Source organism: Falco cherrug, chromosome 1, assembly GCF_023634085.1.
Source record: "Falco cherrug isolate bFalChe1 chromosome 1, bFalChe1.pri, whole genome shotgun sequence".
NCBI classification, from domain to species: Eukaryota; Metazoa; Chordata; class Aves; order Falconiformes; family Falconidae; genus Falco; species Falco cherrug.
This window is the reverse complement of record NC_073697.1, coordinates 89171437-89199043: the sequence shown is the minus strand read 5'-3', so window position 1 is coordinate 89199043 and position 27607 is coordinate 89171437. Positions and strand designations below refer to the sequence as shown.

The 27607-nt window shown below is 37.0% G+C and overlaps 1 protein-coding gene across 6 annotated transcripts in view; it reads right to left on the bottom strand.

The window, feature by feature from the left end:
• CABIN1 (calcineurin binding protein 1) overlaps nt 1–27529 on the bottom strand; it is a 118083-nt gene extending 90554 nt beyond the window's left edge. For 3 of the 6 annotated variants that reach the window (XM_055704789.1, XM_055704808.1, XM_055704801.1), the window contains exons 1-23: nt 27361–27529; nt 24589–24653; nt 24083–24175; nt 23633–23746; nt 23336–23470; nt 22894–23074; nt 21809–21938; nt 19952–20101; nt 18841–19133; nt 17657–17825; nt 17076–17212; nt 16476–16693; nt 14550–14628; nt 14117–14304; nt 12733–12882; nt 11804–11998; nt 10280–10516; nt 8646–8799; nt 8310–8425; nt 4602–4763; nt 2836–3042; nt 2324–2469; nt 173–434 (exon numbers count right to left, since the gene is read on the bottom strand). In XM_055704789.1, coding sequence (XP_055560764.1) covers nt 173–434; nt 2324–2469; nt 2836–3042; nt 4602–4763; nt 8310–8425; nt 8646–8799; nt 10280–10516; nt 11804–11998; nt 12733–12882; nt 14117–14304; nt 14550–14628; nt 16476–16693; nt 17076–17212; nt 17657–17825; nt 18841–19133; nt 19952–20101; nt 21809–21938; nt 22894–23074; nt 23336–23470; nt 23633–23746; nt 24083–24175; nt 24589–24591 — 3519 coding nt within the window. In that variant the 5' untranslated portion in view covers nt 24592–24653; nt 27361–27529. Of the gene's footprint in view, nt 1–172; nt 435–2323; nt 2470–2835; nt 3043–4601; nt 4764–8309; nt 8426–8645; nt 8800–10279; nt 10517–11803; nt 11999–12732; nt 12883–14116; nt 14305–14549; nt 14629–16475; nt 16694–17075; nt 17213–17656; nt 17826–18840; nt 19134–19951; nt 20102–21808; nt 21939–22893; nt 23075–23335; nt 23471–23632; nt 23747–24082; nt 24176–24588; nt 24654–26878; nt 26981–27360 lie in introns of all 6 variants that reach the window. The other 3 variants (XM_055704800.1, XM_055704813.1, XM_055704796.1) reach the window with 2 other exon arrangements.
• Between the last annotated feature and the right edge of the window lie 78 nt (nt 27530–27607).

Sequence of the window (27607 nt, the reverse complement as noted above, 5' to 3'; positions counted from 1 at the left end):
TACTTGACACCAGCAGCTTATATGAACGAATATTAGAATTTCAATGTTACTAAGTAACCATACAGTCTAATAAGTGGCATACAGCATGTAAATATTTTATATTAAAATTACTACATTAGACAAGATCATTTAAAATATTTAAAATTTCAAACTGCTCGCAGTTAGATCCCACCTGCTGCACAACTTCAGGGGGGAGTTCTGATTTCCACTGCTTAAGCTGTCGGGATGCAAAAGAATGTAGGGCATAGGAAATGGTGCCATATTCTATCCACAAGGAGAGATTAGAGCTGTCAATTTCTAGGGCTCGCTTGAAGCAATTCAAGACAGGAGTAGAGTGCTTCCAGATTGGGCCATCGCTTTTCAATTCATTAGAGTTCAACTTGTCCTGAATACGACTTGCTCGAGCCAGAGCCATGCCAGCCCATGAATCAAACCTATGCAAGCAAGAACATAACACATGAACAATTACCCCCTAAACATTACACTGAATGGCACAGACAAGATTAATTTTGTTGTATCTGCAACTTCCTTTCATCCTATGTGCTCTCAAAACAGATTTCTGCATCTCCTCTTCCCCTCACAGTGGAAGAGAGGCTGTATAGCTTAAGTCTGATTTTATTAAAAATGGTTTCCTATTAAAGCACTGTCCCCTGTAATTGTCACACATGAAAAACTGATGAAACAACGTTTGTTTGCCATGCAAAAATAGCATATCTAATGGCAGCACTCCCATCGATTGCTCAGTAACCACGCTGTCCTGTCCAAACATTGTGACCCTTTATTTCTGTAGGCCAGCAGACAGCCATTTTGACATTTTGTATTGTTGGACTGAATTGTGAATGGCCTTTATCATCATCATCATCTTCCAACATAAAGATCACAAAACCCAAAATGCATTCATGTAGGAAAATTCTGATGAGCAGTAATAAAGATTGCTTACTGAGGGGACTGATCAGGATATAGTCCTGTGTTTATCAGATCATTGACAATGCAGTCTGGAGAGTAGTTTCCGTGTTCCATAATCTCTCATTAACATCTGGGGTCAATGGCTCTGGAATTTTTCAATTTTACCATGATACTAACATCAAAAGAATAATCATGATGTTCTCACATTTTTGTTTGTAATTTCTTGATTTCAATTGAAAACCCATTTCTGGGTCAAGTGACCTCAATAGTCTGATACCCAAGGGGAATAGATGGGGAACTGTAATATAGACATTTGAAGAAGTAACATCTCATATGGCTGGGCTAAAAATATGCAACCACATAAAGCATCTTCCGAGCACCAAAATGTCACACATGAAGGTAAAAATGCATTCCACTTATTTATTTATGAATTTAGGTTTTAAAGTATCAAAACGACAGAAAAATGGGGTGGAGGTGGGGGTGGTAATTTCTTTATGCGGCTTCCAACAAAAAAGTTTTAGCAATCTGCTAATCACAGGTCCCAGACTAGAAGATTCAATAACGTTAAACTACAGCTATTTCCTCTGTAGATTTCCCATGTAAAATTGCTCTGTGCTTTCACCCTCCCTTTTGTCTCTGTTATGTGACTGGATTTAGAAATAGTTTTCTTGTCTCAAGTCAATCAAACTAGGGTTTTTGTCACTGACCCTGATCTATCAGCTTCAAGGAGAACTAAAATGATAGCTAGCACCTAATATGCAAACCCTATACTTAATCAGTAAATTTAAAGATTATTTAATTTCACTTCAAATGACTGTTATTCAAAATATGCTTTATTTTTAAGATGAGAGAGCTTAAACCTGGTGGTATTTCAGCAAGTTGTACATTACCATAAAACAAGGTGTTTTTATCACTTACTTTACTTGAGCTTGTATTCTTTGGGTAGTTCTCTAGCAGTAAGACCATACATTTAGAAAGAGGTCAGCCTAAACAGTTAATCTGCTAAAGAATGTTATTTGTGCTATAGCTATGCTATTAAACAGTAATATTTCACATTCCTTGTCATGTAAGAACATGCCAAAACAAAGAACAAAAGGTGAAAAAAAGAAATACTGATTTGGTCCTCACCCTTGCCAGTTATTCTTGACTTTGATTTAGCTTCCCCCCGTATTTCATTTTTTGGTTTTAATTTCAAAACAATCAAATATTTAATACTAGGTTTTCAGGGTTTTTTTGTTTGTTGGGTTGTTTTAGAGATGCTTTTAATTATACAATCGACCTGTGATAATGGATTGCAGACAAGTTGTTTTTTTTTAAAAATCCTTAAACCAAAATAAGTATCTTCTGTTGTCTCCTTTTCAGTACTAAAAAAAGTGAGAAGAATGAATGATGTGCAGCACCATTCAATAATACTGACCTGTTTGGACAAATACAAATGTCGTGCATGTAAAATTTAATGGCCTTAGACTGTTCTTTGTTCTTGAAATGATAGTCTGCCAGAAGATAGTACAACTCAGACACAACTGGTGGAGAACAGTCCGCACCATCTGGGAGAGATGGTGCCTGAAAATAAAAAAAATAAAGGTTCATATTAAATGAGCTACACACTTGCTTCTTTGTAGTGAAAGTAGCTTTCTCATCACAGAATATTAATGTATTCAGTACGGAGACAGTGAAAGCATTCCAGAGATACACAGAGCACTTATAAACACTAACAAATATCTCATAACGACTCCATATTAATGAATATTGTATCTTGCCTTTCCAAGGCTAAAAGCTTTGGTGGTGTCATTCCTGTTTAAGTGCAATTACCTGAGAAAATCCAACATTATGGAATAAATCATTCCTCCAACTATCTCAAAGTCAACATAAAAGTAACAGCAATAATTTATGCTCTTTTTTTTTTTAGAAGCAATTAATTGATTATACCTTGCTGCATGTTCCTTCAATATAGGCAGATACAGTATCTAGGCTCAGCATAGGCTTGTCTGTTCGAGGAACAATTGTAGCAGTCTTCTTCAAAAGGTTGGCCAAATCAGCAGACACAGTACTGGTTTTGTAACTATCAAATTCTGGAAGAGTTTTAGGCTTGAAATATTCAAACATGAACAAAGCATCTTCCCATGTTAGATCAACCTGAACAGGGAGGTAGATGAGGGCAGAAAAAAAATTAAACTCCAAAACTGAAAAGTCCACTAACAATGAGTTTCTATGGCTTTTCTAATTCATAAGAATATACATATTAGTCTCGAGGAAACCTATTAAAGAACAGAACAAGGAGCCATTAATCTATGCTGTTCACAAACATAGCATACTGCTCACTGATTAAAAAGACTAAGGTATTGGGCTGTAACTTGGTATATGTCACTGGAAAATAAAGTCATTCTGCTTGCTTAGAAGAGTTGCTCAGAAAAGTTGTTTATAAGAAAGAACCAATTGCAAGCATCCTGAGTGACACTGAGATCACAGGTAAGACAGAGGAGAAAAGCTCTACACCTTCAATTTCAAAGTCAAGAAGAACAAATGAAATGGGAATCAGACAAAATTCTGAGACTCAAAAAACTTAAACTCTCTGCAGAAAGGTACTTTCAGAATTTATTCCTCATTTTTCCTTCACTTCTCTTTCTTGAAAACACTAAAAAAATAAATTAAAAAAATAAAAGTTCTTTTCTGGTAGACTATGTTTTTCTCCTTTCATCTTATTCCTTACAGCAAGTTTTGCTTCTGTACTGAAAACAGGGAACTTGCATTAATAAAAAGATCAATTTGTCAATGATTTCAATAAGAACTTCAGCAACCAGAATTGCCCAAATGTAACAGATTTTATTTTATTTTACTTTATTTTATTGGGCAGAGGGTAATCCTTATATTACCCTTTTTCTTAGTTATTGTCATCTCATTACCTTAATTTTCTAACAAGTAAGTTTAAGAGACAGAATTCACAAATATTCAATGAGTAATACCAGTATTTGAGTATTTAAAGAGGTCTGTTCAAAGAAACTAGACAGTTGTTTTGCTCGTATGAAACTTTTTTTGTTCAGAATTCTACCAACACTTGCAAAAATCATCTGAGGTTTTTGAACAAAATCAGTGATGTTTCAAGGCAGAGGATTGCTGATGTGCTTTTTCTGCCCCTTCTTTAATATTACAACCCTCTTTCCAGGGCACTCTGTAGTTGTTGTTCTCCTAAACTCAACTAATTTCACACATTTCTCATAAACACCTACCAGCTATTCACCATCACAGATTAAAAAATAAGCTATAATATAGTTTACTTGCACCATTTTTAACAGTGAACTTTTTGACTTTCATAAACTGAAAGGTTGGCTGCTAAAGTTTTCTTCTCTCAAGTTGCCTTTTTCCTCTCTAATTTTTCCCAGCTGAAAGTTATTCTCTGTTGAAAACAGAAAAGTCATGGCCCAATAAAATCAATTTGTCAATAGTTTCAAAATTGCAGTTTACCACGAACAAAACTACACTAGCATTTCATTTCAAATATCTGACTGCCTATATTCATAAAAGCTTCCATATTTTTTAAATGAGTTTATTTTCTACTATATGTAAAATAAATTATTTTTGCAAGGAAATAAAAGTAATCTTTCTCACAAATATATTAAGGTACATTAAAACCAGCCAGGGCTGTATCTTTCATCACTTCAGGATATTCCACTGTCATTAACTAATACATATCTTACCTGCTGTACTGAATGTTCTTCTAGGTACCTTGCTTTGCTTTTTTTGCTAGGGAAACCATATAAACAATAAAAACACTGTTCCAAGGCTGTTTCCAGCTCTTCTTTGTATGGATGAGTATCTTCAGAAGTGGATGCTGCAAGTTCTTTTTGTAGTACCTGAACCTACAACACCACAAATATCAATGAAAGTGCCATCTACAAGCTGAAGATTGCATTAAGTTACCTAGCTGTCTGAAGGCAGACGATGAAAACCACTTTGAAGAACCTCACCTATTTTCCCCCAATTACAAGCTGATGTTACCCATATTTCTGTGAACTAGTCTCACACAACAAATACTTTCAACAGCACTGCAACTGCAATAAAGTGGGGTTTTTTTTTTTTCCCCTATGTTAATTCATGAACTCTTGTCTTTAATCAATGAGATCAGATATCAGCTTAACATTTCACAGTTAGGATCATTCAAAGTTTTCCACTACGCACCAAGTTGCTTCTGTGAATATAAACACTTTGTGAATAAGGACAAGGCACAGAAAAATTTCTGCCCTGATTCACAAACATCAATTTTCTCTTCATGGAAAAAGAGGAATGGAGAGGAATCTGCAGAGCAAGAAGGGATGGCTAATAAAAATCTGGCTAAAAGGGGTATACAATTGCACAGAGAGTTCTATTAACTGATAAGTCATTTCCTTTAACATTTTTCCTCTGACAGAAAGCATCAACTTTCATTTATTCATTTTAGTAAGATCTAACCTCTCCAAAACAGCCATACGCATTACTGAACACACTGGTTAACTCAGGAGTTTCATCAACTGAAATTCTGCAGTCATAAATTGAAAATGCAAAACATTCACCTATTTGCAATTTGTATAAAAGTTCATCATATTACATTTACAGTACTTCAGCTGCCTGTTTATCACTATTTATCATTTTTCAACATCTACGATTGTAAACTCAATTGTTTATGCATATGATGCATGCAACAAGAACCTTCTTACCATGATTGACTTTCCTGACACTACAAACACTGAACATGATCACAAGGCAAAATTCTGTCATTCTACATGTAAGAAGCTCATTTGCAAGTGCTGGGATTAACTATAAAATATCGATTCTCTTCTGCTTAGAAGACCTGTGCTAAGAACAAGGTGCGATTTATTAAGAGCCAAACCCCTGAAAAATAACACTAAAAACAATTCCTAGAAGGCATTTCAATGAAATTTTGAGCCATAGCCATCATCTTTGAGTCACAGCAGACACCTTATTTCCACTACTTTTCCTGTAAGAATTTGCGAACAATGTTTAAAATTTAAAAGAAATGTAGATAAGTTGAAAAGAAGAGGTAAGCATCACGGGGTACTGTAACAAAAGCATGATACTCCCTGCAAACAAAATCACATCTAACACCAGTAACAGAATTCTCACTTGAACAGTGTTCAAAACAATCTCCCATGTTCTTATTCAGCTTTTAAATTCCTGGCAGTAACTCAGAATTGTTCTTAATCCAGACTGTGACTATTGCTGAAAGACTTAACTACATGTTAGTATCATCTCTTGCACACCACTTTCAGTCACCAGCAATACAATGTACTTGAGCAGACAGTTCACCTATAGGAGGTGATCGTTTCATACTAGTCTATAAAACATTCTAACATGCTTGAAACTGCTTTTCTTTTTAAATAATTCATTCCATTTTATCTTCTTTCCTTACCCTTCCAAACCCTCTTGTCTCCAAAAACTACATTATTGTGCTTAAAATTAAATATGATCTAGTATTATTAAGAAGTGCTCAATTCTGTGACCGAAAATTGAAGATTTTATTCAAAGTACCAGATGCCACTTGCAAAGACCTAGCTGTAAATACATTCACACCTCTCAGTTACCTGTAGTTTATCGAGGTTCACAGGGCATACTACCTGAATCCCCAGGCTGTGGATACAGGCACACTACACAGACACAATTTAGATTCATCACTTAAGAGCACTGCATCTGAGGGCAAGCTCGAGTCTGGAAACAGGCTATTTTCATGAAGCACAGCGCCAGAGCTAATAAGCCCTCTGGACTCAAGGCAGATCCATGGAGAGGCAACCAAGGTGTATCAGTATTATGCTCCTAATACCAGGGAGACTGAGGAGGGTAGGATGCAAAGATAATCTAATAGTCCTACACTGAATCAGCTTCAGTTCAAACACTGTTCATTAGTTCCAGCCCTACCAGAGTGAGCAGACTCCTGCAGAACCCCTCAGGCTCTCTGTGCAATGCTTCCCAGCTGTCTAAATTACTGTCCTAGACACACTGCTGCTCAAACACAGAGCTAGATGGGGTCTGGCACTGAGCTGTGGCTAATAAGCTCCAGGGAGCACTGCGAAGGGAAATTAAGAGATTCTTGAGTAGCTCTATGCAGAACTAATCATGATTTTCTTTTGGCTGAAGGTAATAACCCTCAATGAAGTCAAGCTGAACCTGTGAAGTGCCACTGAACTATCCCTGCAGAGCACTGCCCAGCTAAGCCCACTTGCTTTCTTTCCTGTTTAAAAGGCTGAAATGCACTGCTGAGACGGCACACACCTCTTGCCCAAAGATTGCCACTCCTACCCTGCCTATCTTACCACCTGATTGGGGGACAAAAGCCGTGCTCACTGCTGCAATATTGGAGCAGGAAGCATGCTCCATCCATACAGATAGTTCATCTTCCAGCAAGATATTTGAGAGATGAGCAGGAAAAATGGCATTTGCTGTTTTGTCTAGTTATTTTTCCTTACATTCCTCATGTTCCCTCTCTCTCTGTAGCTAGCAGACTTGGGGTGATTACCATTAACAGTTACGAATTTACAATTGTAACTTTAATTCTCAGAGGACAGCTGAAAATTAAGAGTTATTGCCAAGTAAAAGGTTATTTGAATATCTAAAGTAAAATTTTGAATTTACGTCAGAGTAAACCTTTGCTGCAAGCAGGGCAGGGGTGTGGCTGAGCTACCAGACACAGGAGAAGATGAAACTGCATATAGATTCAGTATTCCGGTATTCCCTTTCCACAGGTTACAAGGCCCAAGCACTTTTATATGTTCATTACCAAAAATAAAACACAAACCACCTCTGACTTCATCACATGAAAGAATATACAATGACAAATTACCATATTACCATCATCTGGGTGAATGCTGCTAAGTGCCAGAAATTTTTATTAGCCTCAAACATTACCTCTGCTTATTTTTAAAGAGTAGAACATGCATCTTCCAAAGCTAAGCACCACAAAACTCAAGTCTGAATTTGAATAACTGAAATTTTATCATGATCAGTGGCCGATACAGGCCCACATTTCTCTTAAGATAATCACTTTAACACTTCTCTAGTGCTTTCTCTTTCAGGGCAAGGTAGATCATTTACTAAGTCCCATTTAAGATGTTTTTATAGGAGAGACTTAGTTGTCCAAAGGCATCACTTGTTTGACAAAAAGTGCTGTTTAGAAAGCATACCCATGGAGAAGGGTCTGGAATAAGAAGTCTTTGCTATTCAGATTAAACTGACTGAAATGTTCATGCATTTGTCTGGGAGAAGGAAAGTGTATTTAAAAGTGTATATTTAACATGAAGACAAGGCAATAAACAATCTAATATAACTGCAGTTGTTCCCTGCTTTGAGATGGGGGTTGGCCAGATGACTTTCAGAAGTCCCTTCCAACCTAAATTACTCTACGATCTAACACTTACATAAAACTTTAGAAGAGCACCATCTGAATTGCAACACCAGGATCGTCTTCCCAAATACTCATGAGCAGTGTTCAGCAGCATCAGTGAAGAAGGCAACATAGGGGTATCAGGACTCACTGGAAGAAAGAAGTTGGTAAATAGCAGAGTAGCACAGAACTGAGTTAAATCTAACTAGCCAATGCTTCTGGCAAAAAGTTCCCTCTGTGATAAGAAAATGATGTTCGCATACCTTCAGCCAGCAAGACAAGACAACAAAAAAGTATTTTCTTATGTATATTCTGGAGCTAGACTGTAAGGAGCTGGGCTCCAATATATGAAAGTGAATAACTAACCCACCTTCTTCTCCCTGGTTCTGCTGCTGCTGGCAGCAAAGGGATCGAAAAGCATCTTCCTCATGCTGGATGATCCTGTGCAGGATAACCCATGGAAGCACTGACGAGACATATGGTTCTTTTGGTTCTTCCTGGACCGCCATGCTGCAGTCTATGATCTAATAAAGAAACAGACATTATACAAAGTGATACAACATAAACGTCAGGTGTGAATCCTTCCCAAAAAACCCAAAGTTGGTAATGCATTTTATCCTAAGGAAATCTAAAGTGGAGGCCCAAGCTTCCCACAATGAGTGGTGGTAAAAGTCCAATAAATAAGATCAGCTGGTATGGAGAAGGGATCATTTCCCCTACACTGACACTCCTCTTGTATTGCCATTTTCCAAGTAGTTATTTCTCTGTTAATACCATATACAAATAATAAAAAGTAAACAAATGCGCAGCATAAATTCTTAGTGTTAGTAGGCCTCATTACTGTACAAGAAATTTCTCTATAACCCAGCAAGGAAGAGGAACTTAGTTCAAAGAATTCCTGAATTCTTTACCAGGTCTTACAATAACTGTTAAAGACCAACTAGAATCATTAATAGGTGCTATATAAATGATGTAACTGAACAAATTCTGAGCAGCACAATGCTGTGTCATGGAACCATTGCCTTGCCATTTCTCATAGACAACTATCCATTTTATTGCCAGTGCCAGAAATTTCTGAAGTCCTACACTTTTCTCACATTCTTCCACACATGCAACAGTTTTTTTGTTGGTATTTATGTAGATAAAGAATCCTATTTATCATTACTACAGAATCCATTTAGGTTATTACAATGAATACTCTGTTCTCCAGAATTCCATTACATCCCATAATGTAGTGACACACATACAACTTCAGATAATAAGAGTATGATTTCATGAGTAGTGAAGGTCCTTGGCTTTTACTGAAGTACATGGAGATTTGAAAGTTGCAAGCACATTGAATTTTGACATTAACTACACTAGCTTCTTAAGAACTGAGAGCCTGCCATTTGTTACTTGGATTGAAAAATACTCATTCAATAGTTTTAAGGTTTGAAAATACCTTAGTTAAAAGGCTAAAATTAGCTGTATTCATAATGCCAGAAACAGTCCACAGATCACTTTTTTTTCTGCCCTCTTCTCATCACCCTCTCTGTTTTTACTGGAAAGACCCTTAGCTTGGCCAGCACTTGCAAGCAACAATACCATATTCATAAGGCTTATGGTATCTTGTCTTCTAGCCCAAAGCACACACTACCAAGATCAGTGCCATAACTTACAAACTGCACCCAGCCAGCTCAATCACTCTTTGCACTATCACCATTTCAAACAGCGTAAGAAAACAGTGTTGTTCCTTGAGTTATCTTACTACCCACTCTTTGATTATTTCAGGCACCTTGGTGTTTGAAGGTACCTGCTGTTACCGATTCTAGCACAGGTGTGCTCTGTGCATCTTTAACATACTGAAATGAAAATAAAGACTACGAAGGTAACACTTATCTTCCCTCAACAAAAATGTAACGCAAAATGTCACCGCAAGTGGGTGACAATTCAGACAGCAGCTGTATCATGTCTGAAGGTCTGCAGCACACAATACCTCTTTTCTAGTGCAAGTGAACAGGTTACCTGAATCAGGTTATTTGTTAATCGAACAAGGCTTGGTGTTACAGAAGAGTCTTTCAGGATGCTGTTGACTGATGATAATGAAGTATCTATTCCTGTAAGCAGTTGTGTTACCGTAGCAACCCACTCTTCTTTAGCAGAGGCTGCTGTCATATTAATCATCTGCTGAATTGCTTCATTCAAGGCAACTTCTGAGCATTCAAAGCATTGCTTGTAATCTTTCAGTTTGAGTAGGGAGTCCTAGGGAATGTAAATATGAAAAAAATCTATTATAAGGACAAGAGGGTTATTTTAAACAATGAATGCACAGCAGGGCAAAGCAATACACTAGATATAATGTAAATACAGTTAATGTAATGTAACTAATGAAATGATAACAGAACACCTTTAAATATGACATTAAAAAAATACAATAAGATATGCATGGACCCTAGATAACAAATATACAAGTAGGATCTAAATTTCACAAAAAATCATTGCTAAATCTTGCTGCTTTAATAAAAGACGAAAAAAAAAATTCAAGAAAGGGATGACTCTTTCATTTCTCTTACACAGAAATTACATTTCTAATTTCTAACCTACCTAGAACCTGAACAAAATGTTTTGGCAGACAACATGCATACTGATCTAGAGCTGCCAAGTATATGGCACGTCAGACTGGCTTTAAACACACACTTCTTGCCACTATTAAACCATGACACTCACCCATCCTACCACCTGCTTAGGAACCATTTTTATTGTCTAAAATTCTGATACACAATTGAATAGGGGCTCTACAGCAACAGGGTTTGGATCTTTGTGATCTTGTGCTGCCATTTTATTACTTCATAAATAACAAAATAGCAACTATAAGGCTAGCATTATAGCAACATCTCCTGCTTCTTTCTACTCTGCCAAGCTTGGGTCAGGAGATGGCATGGAGCCTGTAGGATTTGGTTCAGTCCAGTTAAAAGAGCACCAGTCTTTTTGTGCCACCTCTTTTTTTTCCCCAGAGAACTTGACAGGCTCAAATTGTTCCTATAGCTGAGCTCGTTTGTACCCTTACTTTCATAGTGTCAAATCGACTAAATCTGTAGCAATTATACTGAATCTACCTATCAACAGTTTGTCACTCATGCAGGACAGATGCACTACATCATAAAAATCATACATATGCTAGATAACTTTTAAGTTTCAGAATCATTGTAAATTACCATATAGTCAACATGAACAAAAGCAGGAAGTATTCACAGCAGGTGCAGATAGCATGAATCCACCCACAAGATCTCTCTGCAAATGATTCAAGTTTACTCAAATTTACAGGTTTTCTGGCCATTTCAGGCAGGCTTCAGATATCTTATACTTTTAGCCACATTCTCAGTTAGCAAAAGCTGGTGTATTGCTGATGATGTCAAAGCTATTTATTAGCTTTGCTTTGTAAATAAGGCTCATTAACCATTAACACCTACTCTAGAAATCCTTTGATCTTGTTTTCAGGAATAAGTCCTAATATCCTAGTAAAAAAAAATTTTAAGAAATAAAACAAACCTGTAGGAGAAGCAGCTGTGCTGGTCTCTCTGGTATGGATGTTACAAATTCCAGATGTTTTGCTCTGCCATAACCATTAAAGCATAATGTTGGGCGAAGCAGATGCACCACTGCATTATAATCCCCTGCCTCATACAGTCGCTGTATCTCTTCCAAAGACTGGCATCTCTCCAGAGATTTTAGGTTCTTTTCAATCTGCAAACATCACAGATGACACAATCCAACTTTTTGTCTTCAAATACATTTGAGCACTGACATTTCCCCTAGCAGTTTAGCTGTAAAGCTATATGAACTCCACAGCTACATTCAGGAATATAAACCAGGAAGAAAACACCTACTATGCAACACTTCACCCATTCCACAGATTTTTAATTATTATATAATATGACTTTAGTGCTATAATGATTTTAAACTTTTTTTGCCTTAAATCCCAAACCCACACATTTCTACACTGCAAGAATACATCCATCAGATGGACTTCAAAGTGAAGATGGCATCTCCTGTGTTGGAGTTCATCCCCCAAAACAGCAATAGAAAGAAGATGGGCATCTCTTTGTTTAAAATGCAAATTGTTATGTGAAAAACAGACTCCTGAAGCAAAGAGCTCATTTAAGCAAATGTGAAATTTATGTTTAAGAAAAGATAATAAAACACTAGTCTAATAATCGACTGTTCTACATGCAGCTGCTCTAATATTTCTATTTTGCATAAAAGCAATCTTAAGTTGTACGGGACCAACAGATCCAAAAGATGTCTTTTTGAAAAGAAGATGATGGCCTTGACATTAAATTATGAACTTGTCCTTTCACTCTTCGAAAAATTCTAGGACAGATACAGTAAGCTTCCATCACAGAAGAACTAATGCATAGATGACATTTGAAATTGGGAGGGATGGAGTGGGGAGAAAACAACTGCAAACTAATTCTTACCTCTTCTAAAGAAACAACAGAATCAACATGTAGATTAGGTAACCGTATTACGATGCTGCATTCATTGCCAGCTTTAGCTTGCATTGTAGTGGAGCTCTGTAGCATTTCAGTGCAGATATCATAGTTTTCAAGTGCCTGTTCCATGTCTCCCTACAGAAACAGTACAGAGGAAAACAAACAAACAAAAAAACCCACCTCGATTCTGTCTGCAGCAAGGCTTTCTAAAGCATGTAGAAAATGTTTAAATTCAATGTAGGCACTGCCAGTGTGATTACTGCATATCATTCCAAATAAAAAACAAATCCAATTGTTAATCTCAAATTAAAAAAAAAAAAAAAAAGGCACTGTATCTTACCAGTGACTTCAATAACAGGCAAAATAAACCAGAGAAATAGAATTCAGCTTGCATAAATTTGAAAAATTCATTTGGATTGATAAAATCCCCTTCCTTTAAAAACATGGAAGAGTAAAGCTCTAGAAATAACTCTTCCATTTCTGCAAATAAAGACACTAAGTTAAAAAACATTCTTATATTTTACCAAGTGAATGCATTCTATTCCCTCTGTCCAAATGAAGTAGATACTGAAGTTGGTTGGTCAGGAGAGGAATGCAAGCTGCACAAGCAAAATATAACTCTATATCTAAAGGAAAAATGGCAGTGGCCACATAGGAACTCTCATGCTTAGGGGCAAAAAATAAAAATGGAAGGAACTGGTTAGCTCACACTTATGAAACTGATCGCATTATTAGTAGACAATTGACCTAAACATAATTGATGCATAAACGAATTCTTTGATGTCCTGAGGAAGCAACACTTGGAGGGGAAAATAAAGTCTGGGATCAAATAACATTCCTTTCAAATTATTCCCTTAATGATAGGTTTAAAACCCTCTCTTCAAAATCTGCGTATTATATTAAATGTCTCCAAAAGAAGAATCACGCTACCTTGAAAAAGCAGAGGGGAGACTAATTAAACACACAGACTGCTTCAGTTGAAAGCTGCATTTTGGACTGTCTGGGACTTTGATAGTATCCGCTAGTCCAGGTCCCCAAAAAATCCATGTTCTGCAGCTACACAGTACTACTCCAAATAACTTTGAGCCAAATATTATTTTTTTTTAGGCTGAACATGAACTAATTTAAACAAAGACTTATGTATTAAACATACCTGAATATTAGCATAGCATGCTAGACCTCCTATTTCATCTTCACCTCTACCCTTAGGGATAGTTAATTATATTAAAAAGTAAAATGAAATAACTATGTTTTGAACCAGTTCTATTGGCACACTTGAATGAGCCGAGATTCCCAAATCACCTGTGGCATCTCTGAACAACATTGATTTTAATTTGAGAAAAGTTTTATTTGTTAAATCAAAACAAACCTGGAGTGCTAGAAAGCGAGCTTTCAGCCAATACACTCGAGTGACAAACTCCATCCAGCCTTCCTCAAATAAATCTCGCTGTGAAGACGCAAATGACAGCTGCAACAGGTCTCCCAAGAAATGAGTCCCTGGGAAGTCAGGACCAAACTTCCCATTCACAGAGGCAGCAGGGCAATTTCGTGGAGAAACTGCAAATCAATTGATTACATTTTATCATAAAGGTACTAGCATCCCATGACAAAAATTCCCATATACTAGTATTTCAAAAGTATTGATCTACTTTAAGGCAAACAATTGGTAGACCAATAAAATACAGATCTGAAAGACATTAATTAAGAAAATATAGCTTCAAATTCCAATTAATTCCTGGAAACATGTCTTCATACACCTTGAGTGCTTTTAGAGTCTGAAGAAAGTAACGTCCAGTTCTCACCTGTAGAGCTCTTCCCTTTTGTCAGTAGCCACTGATCTAACTGCAGTTCCATGCAAGAAAGGCTCATCAACATCATATCCTTCAGAAAAAGTATGGAGATATCAAAGAAGAGTATATAGGAAGAAATTCATTAAAAGAAGAAAAAAAACACCAAAACACACACACAAATTTGCAATTTACTTCAAAGAAAAATCTTCAACTTGTCCTCTTGGGATTTCTATTCCCAATCTATAACTACTTCTTCCCCTGCCTAAAGGTGTATAATAGCATTTACAAATCAACAGATACAAAACAAAACAATACTTAGAAGAAGCATTAAAAAAAATTTAAATCTCAGCTCATAAAAGAAGCTAGTGAGAACAGCATTGCCTGATGTTAGAAAAACGTGACATCCTTATTTTTTTATCTGGCTGAAATAAAACTATATCAAATTGCTCAATCATGCTAAAAGCATGTTTCCAGAATACAATAAAATTACTGATATCTGAGAAATAAAGAGTATATCCTATAACTTTTTCAGTATTTATCTCCACAAAACTGAGTATGTTCTCTAGTCTTATCAGCTTATTAATCCTTGGTGGATAAAGTTCAGAAGTATATTAAAAATCACATCATCGCGGATCTCTGCCAGGTAGTTTTGTGTAGTGAAGGATATACTACTTTCTGATTAAATTCATACGAATAAGGGCAACAGGTCCAGCTGTAAAAAACACATACTTATGAAAAGGTTCAAAAGTCTGCATACATTACCAGAACAGCTCTTCACAATCTTAAGAACCCAAATTATTACATTCAGGATAGCTTGCAAATTAAAATAAATTAAAGTATGAAAAATAATAGACAAGCATGAGGACAGGGACTGTTAATAGTATAGCTACAAATTGTTGACTTTTAAAATTTTCCATACAAGCAAGCAGTTATGCAGTCATAACGAGAACCAAGGGAATACATTTACAAATATATTTACGTTTGTTTAAAAAAAGGGTGTGTATATATGAAAAATATACAGAAATACCAAAGTCACGGGATGTATAAAAATATAACATCTGCTACATAGTAATACTTTCATTTGTTTTGTAAAGTCAATGGAACATAGTTTTCAGAATTAATTTTTCATTTGCAAAAAAGTAGAAATACTGTTACTATGAAAAAAAAAAATTTCAAACTGCAGTCATACCAAAGGCAAGTAACTCTCCAAATGAATAAGCATTGCTAACATTGAAAAGATAACGTTGGCAGGTTCAGTGGACAAGAAGTATCAGTACCGGTTTTATAATTCAAGAAGTATCATCTTGTGTCACCCAGTTTAACATTAATTTACTAAACTTACCATTTTTTCTGTTTGCATTTGTGAAGTCCACAGATTTATAAAGGTAATAAAATGGTGACATCAGGGTGGTGGGGTTGGTTTGGGCTTGTTGGTGGTTTGGGTGTGGTTTTTCACTTAAATTGCAGGTTATTTTAAAACTACACTGTATTCAGTCTATTTGGAGCAGATATGCTGACCCTCAATCAGCCAATATGAACAGAACGGCCTCTCTACTCACCTGATGACAAAATAAAACTGTGTCATATCAGAAGCAAAGGGAGGGAAGAAAGAGAAAGAGCAACAACAGAGTAAAGTAGTAAACTGTATTTACATCTATAGTATTTATATTACATCTATATGTGTGTGTATATATATACACACACATATTACGTGTAGGGTATACACAGCATCACCCAGATATGTTCAGGAGCTCAGGAACAGTTACATGAGCTGAAGTATCCCACAGCTCACGACATGTGCAACAGCTAGGACAAGCAGCTCCCCAGACAAGAGCTAAGTAGAACCTGCATCTGATGGCTACATTTCAGTTAGATACTTTTGGTACACAGAAAGCAACACAGCAGCAAGTAGAAGTATAAGGAAAAGTGTTTCATTACCTTGATATGCTGATTACTTGAGTCCCTCAGTAATGGATTGGGAAGACTACTACTATGCTTTCTCCAGCTATTATAGATACTAAGGACCACCTCACACAAGCCAGGAGGCCACTTCACTAAGAACTTTTGGCTGATGACTTTTAGATATCTCATCATAAGCTCCAAGATCCCACCATTGTTCAGGTTATCCAGCAGGAATTCATGAACATCCTGTTTTTCTAGAAAGCAGATAAACACAAAGCCGTACACATTCAAGGTCAAGGCAGACTATAACCTGAAACAAACAGGCTTCAACAGTGTTTTATGCACTAATCTTGCAGCAGTTCTCCTGTGCTGTGTAAATGCAAAATTAAGTTACTGTATTCCAATCTGTTTAAATGGGAAACCCCACATAATAGATGCACACAGTAATTAAGCATTTCCTAAGACTTAAAAAAAATCACACCTGTTACCAAGATATTTCTATGCCATAAAATTATACCTTTTAAAATAATGTATACTTCTGTGACCTTCTAGATATGACAAGAAAATACAGAAAATAAAGCATACAATATGGAAGAAACAATAGAGAAGGACTGGGGGTTATAATGAAATCCTTACCAGATTCCATAAATGTTGTAGAATCAAATGACATTCTATGTGGTCCAACATGCTGGAAATTCTCCTCTTTGATCTCTGACTGTACCTCATAGTTATTGAAAGGGTCCTCCTCCTCCTCTGGATCCAGTTTCCTCAATCTGTGTGAAAGGGGGACAAAACCTAAAATATCAACAAAATCCTCGTTCTTTCTTTCACTAGCAAGTGAAATCTAATGATGGCATGCTGTGCATATTTAACAGTGGAAGTTCATGAACTGAGGTAAACTCAAGCTTACCTCCAGTTCCCAAATTTTGCCCAAATGAAGACTACCTTGTTTATCTATCTTATCCATTTTGATGTCTGCATTGTCCTCTAATTCAATCTCACATTAATAAAAGCTTTCTTATTTTTCAATTAGTTTTTAGTAATTTTCACTAACAACAGTTTTATTACATTTACAAGAGGACAACGCATCGCATCTGCTTCAAAAAATAACATGGGTCTTGTGGCTTTAAGGTTGGGGGATATCAAACAAAACCCCAAACAGCTTCTTCTACTTAGCTCTTGACACTCTCATAATCAAAGTTATTGCTGTACAGTACCTGGAAGGAAGGAATTTCACCAACAGCTCTTGAAAGTCAACCTTCTCCTCTTTTTTACACTTGGTGTTCCGGACTCTAGCAGACCTCCTTTTTGCTGTTTCACCACTATCTTCTGTAATTCTCCTTCGCTTCACACCTTTCTTAGATTTATCACCTGCAGATATGTCACCTAGAAACAGAATTTAAAAGAAAAGAAAAAGATACTGACTGGTTAAATCATCAAACAAAAAGTGGATAATTATTTAAAAAAAAAAATAATCATTTGTGGGTGACAATTTATTTTATGCTACACCAACACTTGAGATTCATTGGTTTCCTTCTGAAGACACTGCCAAAATGTAAAAATAATTTAAAAAAAAAATCACTATATAAACTGGCTATGGTACTTTGCATAATAATGTTGATCTGACGCAAGAAGCAGACTTACTGTAAATTCTGCATTTTGTTATTCATTAGTCTTGAAGAGGTTTTTGAAATGGGAATCAGAGGAGTCTGCCTTTAACTCCAGAAACACCTGTAAATTCCCATGAATAGCAACAAAATACTGATAACTCCTTGATAGTCTTAGACATGTAAATACATATACAGCTACAGCACACAATATTCAAACCTCTTGCTACAGATTTCAAATAAATACAGCTGACAGCTTGGTTCTCTCAGGTTCTTAAAGTTACATGTGAGCAGAAAAATAATACAGTTATCTTTTTCTATAACAGATCATTCATTCAAAGGAGGTCAAGATTCTTCACAACATTAAAAGCTTGATATGTACTGCTGCTGGAACAGAGCCATGGCTCTTCTAATCTTAAAGACTCAAGTATGAGGCAGTAACACAAAACCAGAAGAGGTTATATACTCCTGCACTGGAGTAACAATTAAGAACAACTAATCAACCTGACTCAATTCCATTATATAGGAAAGTAAGTCCACTGTCCTAACCCTATGTCCTTTGTCTTAGTCAGGAACCAATTGTTTTCAGGCAGTTTAGGTGGCCTTCCTTTCCTAATGTGAAGGGTTAACACAATTTTATAGAGCTCCACTTTTTCTACAAGATGTTACATATATGCTGCAAAGTTCTGAATCCACCAACATGCAGTTTAAAGACAGCATTTCCTGATTAATTTTGTAGTGCTTTCAATACCCAAATAAACAGGAAAGATAGCTTGAATCTTAGACTGAAGTACCTTGCTCACCTACAGCAGCTCCCGGTTCCAATGAATTCTGACTGTGACTTGGAAAGCTGGGTGTCATTGGAGTATAAGGTAACACAGGATCTGGCATTGTCACCACTGGATTAGTGCTGACAGGAGTTGGCTGAATAACACTGACAGGAGCAGAGGTAGGAGAAAGAATCAAATGTTGAACTGGGTCTCGGTATTCTGAGAGATCAATTCTCTTTCCCAGACTGGGTCGAGGAGGATCACAAGTTGTGAGGTGGTGATACATGGCAAGTAAAGCTTCTCCTAAACACTTCCACCTGCACGTGGAAACACAACGGCATTACAACCATTAATCCTTGTCACATTATCTTCTAAATTATATTTACAAACCTAACCCCATTCAACACCGTTTTTCACCAGTAGCTTAGAGGTAGCAAGAGCAGATTTTCAGTGGGAGAGAAATACGCATTTCAGCGTCAAAATAGAATACACCACTTCAGAAAACAAGAACAACATGTGGCAGCAGGCAAAAGTTTTCAGAGGAAACTGGTGAATTGGTTGCAGCAGGAAGGAAATGGGAGTCAATAATGTGCTAATCTTACAAAATGCTGAGGAATTTATTCTATATTGAACCCTAAAAAAAGAAGTGTCAACGGAAACTTTTTCAGGTTCTGCATTCAGTCAACAACAATAAAAAAAAATCTCACCCTTATCCACAAGTAGAAGCAACTTCTCTGCAACAGGACCTACATGCAGAGTACATTAATATTCCAGAAAAACATGCACTAAAAAAACCAAACCAAAGCCCAATCCTTTATGCCTTAATAAAGACATAAATAACAATTTATTAGTATCCTTATATCTTGCTGTTTTCTGTTTAGCCTTATTAACTTTGGTTTCTCTTGAGCTTATCTTATTGTGCCCCAGCTTGACATTTTTATGGTGTCTATCCCTTCCTCCAAGGCCATGTTTTCTTAACTGTTTGTAGGGGTTTAACTAACATCCTCTGTTTTTCAAATTCTTTCTTATTTTTCACTATAGATATTTACTCTCCCACCCCCCCTTTTTTTTAAAAAAAGTAAATAATTCTCATATCCAGAGGAACCTTTTAAAAAGAGAAAATATAAAGACATACGTGAAAAAGGGAATGGCCTGGACCAGCCTGAGGTCTGGTTCTCTCTCACGCACTAGCAAAGCCTGTCTTTTCTTACGTAGCTCCAGTGCTTCATCTATGATTCTTCCTGTTTCAGCTGCACTCACATTTACATTATGGATAGACATGTCACTAAGAAATAACAAGAAATGAAGACAAGTTAAAGTTTTGTTGTTTGGGTTTTTTGTTCTTTAGGTTTTTTTGGGAGATTCATTTGAAATCTTCCTATAATGTAACAGAAGTAAACAGTGTTAAAACAGGCATTCAAATAACATTATTTTACAAATTTTATAGCATATACATAGAAGTGTTCGCCATCTGAAATCTTTGTTCTGCCTTAAAAATTAAAAGGGAGATTGTCCTATTCTGCTTTCCAAACACTGAGAAATTAAAGGAAAGGAGGTTTTATCTTCTTTATGTGACCAGAAGTTTTTGGTTCAGAATGAAATTGTATGGCTGAGAAATACTTGTCATTTCAAAAGTGCTATTTCGAGGAATTCATGTAATCAGAAAATTTGTAGTTGGGAATTGTGTAGTCTTAGTCTAGGAATGAATTTTTGAAAGTGAAAAATTAGCCACTTCTTCAGAGATCTCACAATCTAGAAACAAAAAACAAGAATCAAAAAGCCTTGGCTTAATTCAGCATGTAACTCATTTTAAGAGCCAGATCTAAGGCAGCTTAATAAATCAGGGTCTCTGTAATTAAATAGGACTTTCTGCTAAGAATGTACTGCTATACATAGAATCCTAGAGCCTTAAAATTTAAGTTATCCCTTTTATATCTTCTAAGTGCTCTGTATTTTTGCATTTTAGATGTTAGAGTACAGTAGTCTAAAATGTTAAACATGGTTTTGACTGATTTATTGCATAACTGAAGGATGCATGTTCCACTTCCATTTACCACATACACCTTACAAAGGGTACTGATGCTATAGCACATGAAGCTATTATGATACTCAGTGAGACCGAACTATAATTAAACTAAGAACTTAACTTCTTCCTTGAATTCTGCTGACCATCACAGCAACATATTACAGTACCAGAAGCAGCTCTGATGCTGAATGATCAGTTAACTTAAGACAGAACCTGTAAATTTTACAGGTCTCTACTTCCTTTTCCCACTTTCCTCCTACCCACTCAATACTATAAAATCCACCCAGAACGAAACAGTATGCTTTGTAGAGCTACATGACAACAAACTTTTAATGAAAGTTTTACATACTGCAATAAAAACTGTAATAATAAAAGAATAAAATCTCATACATAATATTGCAAAATATTTTCAGAGTTGTAGTAGTCTGAAAGTTTAATAAACTAAGAATTTCTGCATCTCAGGTACTAATGAAACATACAGTCTTTCTGACTATTCATTTGTGAATAAAATAAGTCAGACTTTAAAAACCTACTGATAAGAGAAAACTGTGTCAAGCCACAAATTTGTAACTGCTTAGAAAAGCAGTAATGTGGGACAGTTGGGTGGGGGTTTGGGGGTTTTTTTGGTTGTTTTTGCTTTTTTTAATCATAAACCAAAATGAATGCTGCAGATATCAGCTGCAAATAAGTAAAATAAAACAAAGGAAGAAGATGACAACAGCTCTAGGTATGAAAATAAGTGAGAAGCACAAATGGCTTTTTTGCCTCTTTCTACCTCCCTCCAAAAGTAATTACTGAAGAACATTCTGTCATTAGCACCAACACTTAACATCAATTACTTATTTAGAAGGCAGGTCAGCAAGATATTGTTATAGCTTAAAGCATTGCATCTCACTAGCTTTTCTGAACTACCCCAAACCTGAAATTACACTCCAAATGGAGTGTACACTATAACATGACATTCACCATTTGAGGAACATCCGTAAGGAATCTTTCCGGAGGCAAGGCTGCTCCTCAAAGATCTTCTCCTTCAGAACCAATCCTTTGCTATATAGACAGTCTTTTTCCAGAGCTTTACAGATGAAGTACAAACATGCTGACAGAGAAATAGAAATTGAATGGTCAGCGGGTGCTCTGGTTCATTCAAAAGCTCCCGTTTCTGGGCCATGAAGCCCACTGAATTCCACTAAATATGATATTTAGATACATATGACACCACTGAACTCCAACTAAATATGACATTCAGATAAATTAGACCAATAGCTTTGTAAATGTCAAATAATTACGTCTACAGTTAAAATAACCTATTATGTCTTCCCAAGTATTATATCCAGAAAAATACAAAGTTTGCAGAACATCTTTTATTTACTTTCAAGACTCCAATCCTGCACAAAAGAAATTAGAATCATAATCATTTAACATTTTCACGTTATCAACTGTCTTAACGGCAGATTCCATTAGTGTAACAAGCAATGTATCCCACGTTTTTGCTCACGTGGGCAGTTATGTGAAGAGAATTAGGACCATTCCAGTAGGACAAACCTAAGTAGTCAGACTCAACATTTCTGCCAACTTGTACCTTCTCTCCTAATCTTCCTCTGAATCACTTCATCCACTAGATATTACTCAAATAAAAAAATCTTAGGGTCAGTTGTATTAACTGCTGTAACTACAATTAATCATATTAGGCTATGAACTAGACTGTCATTTTATACCCAAATCCTGGAACTATGTAGCTGGAAATGACTAGAAAGATGAAATCAACACACATCAAAAAGCAAGAGAACAGTCTACAGGGAAACTTCTTGCAGAGGCTCTGATCTAAGAGACCACAGGTACTTTCAGGGTAACCAGAATTGATAAAAAACAGGATACTTCATCATAAAATAAAAAAAAAAAATCACTATCATGAAGTAAAAGTCTCTATCATACCCTAATGTACTGCTTACACAAGGTACGCTTTCCCCTGTACAATTGTGTTGTTACAATGTTTTATTGATATGTAAAATTACACATTATCTTGAGAATTTTTTTTAGAGCAGTGTACTTACTTGTGTAGTCACTCAGTGTATACAAGATTGTGATAAGGTTATCTAAACAAGGCCAGTGATCAGGATTACACCTGAGACCTTCTTCAAAAGCATGACGAGCCAAAGGTAGGCGGATTAGTTTTATTGCCACACGACCGATTTTATACCATAGGTTGACATCAGTAGAGTCTAGCATTACAGCCTAGAAAGCATGACAAACATTATTCACATTTCAGACATGCACATCCACTTGTCTACAGGGATTAGCACTGCTTTAGTTTTCAGCAGGGTTGTGACTGATTTGGGGACTGAATGGTGGACCAGTTATATCACATATAACCTCAGAAAGTATACAGAATTCAGACATGCATTCAAATCACGTACACTGAAAAGTGTACATACGTATTTCGGCAAGTTTTTGCCAAGATGGAGGAGCCAATGTTTTCTTTCAGCTGTACTGTACCTCCAAATAAAATTCTATGGCTGTCTCTAAGTCATCCCGTTGTGCTGCCAGTTGGGCTAGGTTTTTATAGGTGGAATATTTTAACATCAGGCCTGGGTGTTTCAGCCCCTCTTTCTCATCACCAGAAAGAACTGCCTAGAAATGATAAAATAAATGCAACACAGGCATTAGAAATTAGATAGGTAAAAAGAACAGCAAATAATTTGCCCGTTGATAACACTGACTTTTCTAATTAGCCAATGAGAAATAAAGTATTAAATACAATAAAAATAGTTTCTTTCTCTAAAGGTCACTGACCTCTCGCAGAAGACGAATCTCAAGCAGCTCATGATAAGCTTTAGCAGACTCTTCGAATCGGTCATGTTTCTGAAGGTCCAAAGCTTTGTGGTACAAAGCAAAAGCTTCTGCTTCCTGTGGTTTAAAGAATTAGAATTTATTTTGTCGGGCAAATTTTTAAAATACACTTATTACAATATACTTGTATTTGTTAGGAATATCAGTGGTTTCACACTTGTAATACTTTCTGCTATATAACAGTCCACATCCAGGCTGTATTGCAGAACATTAGCTTTACTGACCTAACATAACTCATGTACCTTTTACCTTGCTCAAGGAGGGTTCAAGAAATAAGATACTAACACAACTTTCATAAAACCAAAAAATTATGGTTGAACAATCCCTGCAACAAGGTAGGACAAAATTCTCATCAAGACAGAACTTCATTAAGAAAATTGTGGGTTCACTTACTTGAGCTTCCTTTGTCTGTGTCTTATGACTTTTGAAGGTACCTTCATAGTCATCCTCAATTGTGGAGCTCGCATTCAGTGCTGCAATTCGAATCTAGAATGACAGTCAAGATGCAACAAGAAATGTTACATCTACATGTATCCCAGTTTCCATGCAAACTTAATTTTTCTCATTTTTTTAACTTTACTTTTTAAGTGGACAATACTAAGATCTCTCTACATACAAGAACTGTAACTAATTTAGTCATCACTAATTGCAAGTAATAAAATATCAAAACAATTTGCCCCCCAAAATCAGTGGAAAAAACAAAATTTCAAGTGTCTTGCAAGCAACAGCTTCCCTAGAACAGGTGTGTGCATTACAGATTTTTTTTCAAATTCTTAAATTTACCAGTAACTACAATCACTCCAACACCAATGTTCTCGTTCTGTCAATTGATTCTTAGCCATGAGGTAAGAGGAAATTTTCAATTTTATTTCTACCAAAACATCTCAATAAGCCCTTACCATTTTCACAGCTATTCACACTGCCGTTCTCCAGGATTAGGAAAAAGGGCCTAATACAAACAGGTCTGGAAAGCAAACAGGATTAGAATATTTATTTTGTCCATAAAGAACACATTCAGAAGTAAAAGACAGGCTGGGAATATTTTAATCAATAACCAGTTAGCTGTTCTATGTCACCACCACCCCATGCCAAGAGATAAACTGCCCTGCTACATAGGAACAGTTACATTAAAGTGAATTTTAACTAGAGAGAGAGAATAAAATACAAAGTTAAAAACATCCAGGGTGACTTTCAAGATTCTAGTCCTGACAGTAAGAGGGGAGTGGAAATATTGGCAATGTAATTACAGCTATAAGGTTAGTCAATTACTGCATAATATTTAATGAACATACATTATATTAACATTACAACATGAATTTTAATGACTAAAAGCCAAAACAAAAAAAGCTTCTTGAATACTCTGACATTTCATAAGCATGAATCATTATAGCTTATGAGTTTATCTTCAGTTACTTTTAAAAAAATTTATGGAAGTTTTCCTGCACCTTTTATCTATAGCACAAACCAGAATGCTGTCTTATGTCTACAGACCACAGCACTTGGAAATATTTACAGAACAGGAAAGAAAAAAAAAAAAAAAAAAAAAGGAAGCTTTTCTGTGTCAGATTGACTTTGCAGCAGGCCACAGTGGCTGGTCAACCCGTTGCTGCACCTAGAAATTCCTGATTAAAAGTGCTTTCATTACTGCTGTCCCTGTTAGAACAAAACCAGTGTTTGTAACACAGGTTACAAACATGGAATGTTGACCAACCTCTACAGACCACCTCTAACGCAAACACAAGTTACAGATACTGCATATGTATTTCTACATTCTGAAGGAAGGATACTAATATTTCCAATCTTTTTTCCACTGATAAAAAGCTGAAAGGGGAAAACACATATTTATGATCTGTAAGTCATTTTCTCTCATAACTAAACCCATAACATATCCCATTAACTGCTTGAAACATGTTAGTAAAGGCAAAAAAAAAAAACGTGAAAAGAGTTGTGTGCTGCTTCTTTAGAAAAGCTTCACCGCCACATGATAAAACCTTCCTATCAACTCAAACAAAAAGATGACACATGCAAGACAGGATAAAACCAGACTTTAATAATGGAGACCACATTAATAGAACAGTAAGTCCAGAATTAACCACAGCAGGAAGCAGTGGGAGTTTTGAACTATAAGCTGAATTAACTCATACATCATCATGATTAGTTCTGCATGTAGAGAAAATAATGCTTTGACTGGAATTTCATTCATTCAGCAATGATGTTTTGCTTGCCCAGGCACTACTTACTTTCCTCACTTGCAGCTAAATCAGACTGACAACTGCACAGCAATAAAGCATTTTTCTCTTCAAGTCACTGAATAAACATTAATAAAACCTCAAATCTCTTTCAAGACAAGGATTCATCATCTACTTTGCATATGGAGAAAATATATGCACAGAGATTAACGATTATCTCTTTTAGAAACGCTGAATGCCCCAGGTTCTGACAGAAAGTGCAGATGCTTATGACATCCAAGTAAGACCCTGTGACCCCAAATCAATTAGAGACTTAAATGAGTGTCTTCAAGTTCACCCACATATATGCCTATATTCAGAAATATGCTCAAGTATTTTGCTGAATCCACAAAATCTTGCTTAAAGCAGCAGAGGAAGTCAACAGGAGAGAGACTACAGTCAAGAGTTTACTTCCGCGGTTAGACTGCCAGTGAAACCACTACTACAAAAAAGGTGAGGAAACAATTTCAGTTTTACTTTTTATTTATACATAAAGTTGGTAACAAGTATTTAGCACCTCTCCTTTCTGATGTTCACAAGTTGAGAGACAGCACAACCAACCAGAACAGTGTAATCCTTTTGAAAAATCAGGACATGAATATTGCTCCGCGCAGCTTTTACACTGGTGTGTCAGGCGGGGGCGGGGGGCGTCTCCATTTTTTTTTTTTTAAACCAGGCACCGTACACGGTTGCAAACTTAACTGTGGACTGAGTTACAACACTGTCATAATGGCTAGGAATTGTGTGCCACTACAAGCACTTTCAGAGGAACACAGCTATGTAGCTACATCAATTAGGTGGGAAGAATTAGCCTAATATAAGGTACTACAAACCGGTTTGATTTTTTGCAGTTACAAGAGTGTCTCACTGTAAATCTGTGGCTATGACAGGAGAGAACATCCTCAAAAGGCAACAATACCTCATTAAAGCCTCCTGCCTTCATAATTTTGTATCCTTTTACCTCAGTAAAAGCTTGTGGGATTCTCAACGTCCAAAAAGGAAACAGGGAGTGACTCGGGCTGCCCTGGCTTTTGTTGTTGTTGCTACACTTGGGGTCCATACACTGCAAATACATACTTGTTTAAAAAAAACTCTTGAGTTTTGTTTTGCTTTTAACGTTGTAAAGACCACCTCCGCCGCATTTTAGCAAAAGCCGTTTTCACCGAAACCCGGTCCCTTTCCGCGAAGGGGAGCGGGGACGCCCCTCACGCCGCTCGCCGGGCTCCAACGCTCGGAGAGCGGCACAAGGGGCCGGGAGGAGGCGGGGGCGGGCGGGAACCCACGTTCGCCGCTGACCGGGGCTCCGTGGACAGGAGCCGGCGCGGACCCGCCGCGTCGGGCCGGGCTCTCCCAGCCCTCACCGGCGGGCTGCGCAGGGGCAGGGCCAAAGCCCCGGCAGCCCCTCAGGCCCCTCCACGGGGCCGGGGCGGACGGGACACTCACCTCGCAGGGCCGCCCCCGAGATGCCGGTGCTGCTCCCGGCCGGCGGGGCGCGGCCGCCGCGGGGCCCCCGGCGCGGCTCCCTCAGGCGAGCGGCGGCTCCCCGGAGACACGGCCTCAACCGGCGGTCTCCACGGCAACCTCCTCCAAGGCCCGGGAGACCCGCGCGCCAATAAAGGGGTTACCGATTGGCCAAGCTGACGTTCCTCAGACAGCCAATGGGAACGCTGAGGACAAGGAGGCGGGCAAA